The sequence below is a fragment of the Lycium ferocissimum genome, chromosome 9, assembly GCF_029784015.1.
Source record: "Lycium ferocissimum isolate CSIRO_LF1 chromosome 9, AGI_CSIRO_Lferr_CH_V1, whole genome shotgun sequence".
In the NCBI taxonomy this organism is placed as follows: Eukaryota; Viridiplantae; Streptophyta; class Magnoliopsida; order Solanales; family Solanaceae; genus Lycium; species Lycium ferocissimum.
Window position 1 is genome coordinate 61390100 of NC_081350.1, and position 4870 is coordinate 61394969.

The window sequence follows — 4870 nt, forward strand, 5'->3', positions numbered from 1 at the left end:
TATGAAATGAAGTGGTTAAGGTACAAATATGATTATTGTTATTGATGAAATGGAATATGGAAATATGTTATGAATATGTATGTTGAAGATTAGAAGTTTCGGATGAATTATGGTCTTGGTGGAAAATTTGTATATTTTGTATATTTTGTGAATATTTTGTAAAATGATATGAAGTGATTTCGGATTGTGTTGGAGTGATCTTGATTAGTAAATGAATATGAGAATAATGATATTAGCTTGATATTGTGAAATTGGAATGGAAAGTGTCGCCTTATGTAAGAAGAGGACTATTTATGTTATAGTGCGTTTTATGATAATGGTTGATGTTGTTGGGTTGCTGGGTTGTTGTTGTTGATATATTTGGAGCCGAGTTAAATCTCGGGGATGTTATATGTACGGGGAAGTCTTCTTGCGAAATTTCGGTAGATAAGTGTACTTTAAGATTCAACCTCTAAAGGCTTCTAACTAAGGTTTGGTAAATGCGACCATTTGTAGATTTTGGAGAATTTGGACCTTGAATTTGGAGTAGCGTCAGAGGCGGAAAAGGTATGTAAGGCTTACTCTTTTTTTTCTTTGGCATGTCCTAGTTGTAATAGGTTTGAATACGAGCCTCGGGGACGATTCTACTCTTAGAAATCCGAGCTTATGTTTGACCCTTTTTCATTCAGTATAATTGAATTAGGTATATTATGTTTAGTTAAGAAAAGTGAGTTTGAACATATGTAACTTCCACCAACGGAATTGGATTACCCTGAAACTTTCGTAGATGACATTATAAGGCCAAATGTTTATAATTTACGTATGCCACCTCGACTTGACCCGAGGTGGGCCCACAGTTCCCGAGACCTATTTGTATTGTTCTATTTGTCCTTTTACCGTACGATAATTAAGGAAATCTTTGACTATTGTTCCGAACTTGATATAAGTATCACGTATGTAACTCGGATATAATTTTGATATACTATTCGATATAAACGCTTCGATTGATCATTCGAATATTTTGATATAAGCATTATTTTGATATAAGTATTCGATATATATATGTTCGACATAAGTATTACCGATCTAAGTATTCGGTATAAACATTCCAACATGATAACTCGGTATGAGTATTCGATACGAGCGTCGATATAAGTATTCGACATGGGTATTTCGATATAAGTATTCGGTATAAGTATTCGGCTACGAGTACCGGATATGAGTCTTCCGATCCGAGTATTCGATATGAGTATTCCACCAAGCCTTAATGTTCTTCATGTACGATCTCGGATCGCTTAAAAAGTCCGAAGAGGTTTTACGTATTTTAAAATGCTCATAACTTCCCGATATTAACTCGAAAGAACTCGAAACTTGTTCTGAATCCTTCGAATGTCGGTCGGTATACCTATCCATCGAGTCCGGATTTATGTGCATATGGTTTCTCGCTCTCGCTCGTGCAAGGCTCAATATATCACCTCGTTCACTTGCGTCCGGGCCGGGATGCGTTATCGTGCGCATGCCTCGTGTCCGTCCACCGCGTCCGGGCCGGAGGTTACGTTATCGTGCGAGTTCCCCCCGCATTGTTCACCGCGTCCCTCGCGCGCGGGCGGGTTGTTTATGTTCATGATATGATGATATGGGGACGGTGGCCGGGGATGGCATATGATACCGTGCGTTCACCGCGTCCCGTACTAGAGGGGCGGGTTACGTTCACGCGTCCCTCGGCTGGAGGGCGGGATCCGTTATTAGCATATGTATATGATAATATATGGTCCGTTATGCATAATTTGCGATGCGAAGGTATGCATTTTGATATTACGGATAAGCTATGCATTTTCTGTACCTCTGATTCTGATCATGATTCTGTATGTCTTACCTCTGCATTTCTGACTTTGATGAGGCTCTGTCTACTATGCCTCTGTATTTTCGGTTCTGACCACGAATCTGTCCGGTACACTTCTGTACATCTGACTCTGATTACGGATCTGTCCGTACCTACGACATCGACTCGGGATACGTTCGATATAGCTACGTACGTACGCGATTACGAATTTCAATATATGACATTATGCGAACCTTACGTACGATCGTATTCGTCCGATATATGCCCTCGAACGAAGCATACGATATGTTATGTGCTCCGTCCGTCGAACGTGTGAGACACCGGATACGCTCCGTATTTTCTCGCACCTCTTCGGACATACGATCTGTAATTGTAAAATAAGCATTTTAGTACTCTGGTAGACTCACTTACCTTCTGTACTCCTTCTGATATATGAGACAGGTATGTCTTATTTGTGTACGAAAAATAAGCGTACGGTATTTTGACTAATGTAATTATCTTTTAGTCTTGTTTGTTTCGATTATGGTTCGTTTTACGTATTGCATGCCTTACATGCTCGGTACATTTTCCGTACCGACCCCCGTCTTCGGGGGGTCGCGTTTCATGCCACGCGGTACTCCCCGGATGAGCTGAAAGTTATTATAGAAGGTGTTCCGGCGAGAGATGGCAAGCTCCATTCTCCGGAGGGGCCGCCAAGTCGAGTTTGTTTGTTATGATTTCGGATGTATGTTAGAGACTTTGCGAGACGACATCGTGGGTATTGGTTGTCGGTCGTAAGTGGCTTCGTCGGCCGATATGTCGGTCCGTGTTATGTATTGAATTTTGTATGATTATAAATTTGTTCGTATTTTATCTCATTTGAAAAAGTTTGGCGTGATTCTCGGCTACGAGAAAGAATATTTACGAAAAATTTTGCTATGTATTTTATCTCTTAGAGTTTGATTTAAAAAGTTTGGCGTGATCCAACCCCAAAAAGAGGTACGAGGGTACTGGAGGAAAGTGCAATATAATTGAAGTAAAAGCACAAGTTGAGGCTTGCGGAGGTTACGATCCTTTCATCATTGCACACAATGTTAAACAGCGTACTATGTCCCTTTATCCATTAAGACCAGATAAGTCGATTGGTGGTGGTTATTAAAACCAAGCTGGTTGGTCGTGTGGAAGTTGAGAATGATTTTACTCGTCGCCTTTGATCGACGACACATCACATGTTAACCAAGTAGTCGACTCGGAATTAGAAAGCGAACCGGAGCATCCAAAACATATACTTCGAAGAAGTGGATGTAGCACAAGTTACCGATGAAGTAGAAGAAAATGATGAAATTGAAACAAGCGATGAGGAAGAATGGTCGACGAGGAAGAAAACGAAGAAAAATTAGCTTGTATTTCATTTTAGAACTATTTAATATCTGTAGTTTTACTTAATTGATTGTAAGACTTATAAGTATCTGAATCTTAATTGAATGTAAGATTTATAAGTGTCTCATATTGTTTGGGTATTTGGTTGGTATTTAATGTTTTGCAGATTTACTAACTTCAGTAGTTTAATGCTAATGTCATTTTTGTGTTTTTTGTTTTTGTGCGTAGTATTTCACCATTAACATTTAATCTTTGTTTCATAATTTAATTACGCACTTACTTATATTTATTTTGTAGATGGCAGATAAAAAGGAAAGGCTATTGCGAAAAGCCCCAAAAAGTCAAAAAGAAGGATTTGTATATACCACCGTAAGGCATAGAGCCGGTCCCCGGATCGAGCTAGAGATCCCGCACCTTGCCTTCCACCACTTGGCCCTGCAATGTCAGGTGTTGCAGATGGGTTGTCATGGAGTCAGCCGACTGGCCATGTCGCAGTGCCATCATATTTTTGGCCTCAAGGCCAGACAGAGCCACATGCACGACAATCTCAGTCCCCCATCACACCTTTGACGATCCCACATGGCCTCCCTGAGTTTTATCATGTGTCACAGCGAGCAGCTAGGAGTGGTACTCCGACAGTTACTCCTAGCCCGACTGTGTCACAGCCATCGACATCATCTACTCCACATGATGGGACATCGGAGCGTGAAGAAAGTAGCTTTGATTCTGACGAAGAACGTCCCAAAAAAGGAGACCCTCCACAGGTTTTGAATTTTGATATGAATGGTCGTCTCATAATCGAGCCAGTTGGATACACGTAAGTTTATTTAATTTGCATAACTTATTTATTTTATTATAAGACATCTAATTTTATAGCATCTAGTTATCTTATTGTTTTAATGCAGCTTCTATCCAGGCAAAGCAACTAAAAATATTTCAAAGATGATCAAAGGACTCTATAGAGGCGCCGTTCCGTCTTGAGGCAAGGTGCCAGTGAAACTGAAGAAGCAGATATTTCTCGAGTTTAGGGTATTTAATATTTGTAGTAAAATACTATATGTTGATTGTTTATGGGGTATTCCTTTAATATGCTCCCTAATTATATTAATTTCTTTGCAGACAAAGTGTTCCTAGAAGCCGGAACATCATGATTTAGTAGCGCAGAACTTTGAGAAAAAAGCGGCGAAAATACTTAAGGATGCGTTACTTAGAGCTCGTAATAATTGCGTGCAGCCTGATTGGATCCAAGATGAATGGTGGAAGGACCTACTGCACTACTGGGCAACTGATCCGACTTTTTTGAAACGAAGTGAAAATGGGAAGGCCGCTAGAGCCTCGGTGAGCCTCGGTGAAGGGTGGACTTGATGAAACGGATGTCTCCTTCTTTAGCTTTGTCAAATGCGCCACGTTGGTTCAAATTTATGGTGGACTTGATGGTGATTTTGTTGGACCGTGTTGGTTGAATTTGGCTGGTGATTTTAGTTATTTTTCTTTATTTTTTTTGTCAAATGACATTTTCTTATTCTTGTTGGTTCAAATTTATGGGTTTGTTTTGGTTCTTTATTTTTTTGGGACTTTTTTTAGATTGTTTTTCGGTAGTTTTTGCGGACTTTTTTTTTTTTTTGGATTGTTAATTTTGATTTTTTTGTCATTTTATTGCTCTAGAGGTCGAGCGGTACCTCAAGATGG

General features: G+C 39.8%; 1 protein-coding gene across 1 annotated transcript; it reads left to right on the plus strand.

The window, feature by feature from the left end:
- Positions 1 to 3621: 3621 nt before the first annotated feature.
- Positions 3622 to 4517, plus strand: LOC132032135 (uncharacterized). The gene is made up of 2 exons (XM_059421919.1): positions 3622 to 3998; positions 4087 to 4517. Exons 1-2 carry the CDS (start codon positions 3622 to 3624, stop codon positions 4160 to 4162), a joined length of 453 nt encoding a protein of 150 aa, XP_059277902.1. The 3' UTR covers positions 4163 to 4517.
- Positions 4518 to 4870: the final 353 nt, after the last annotated feature.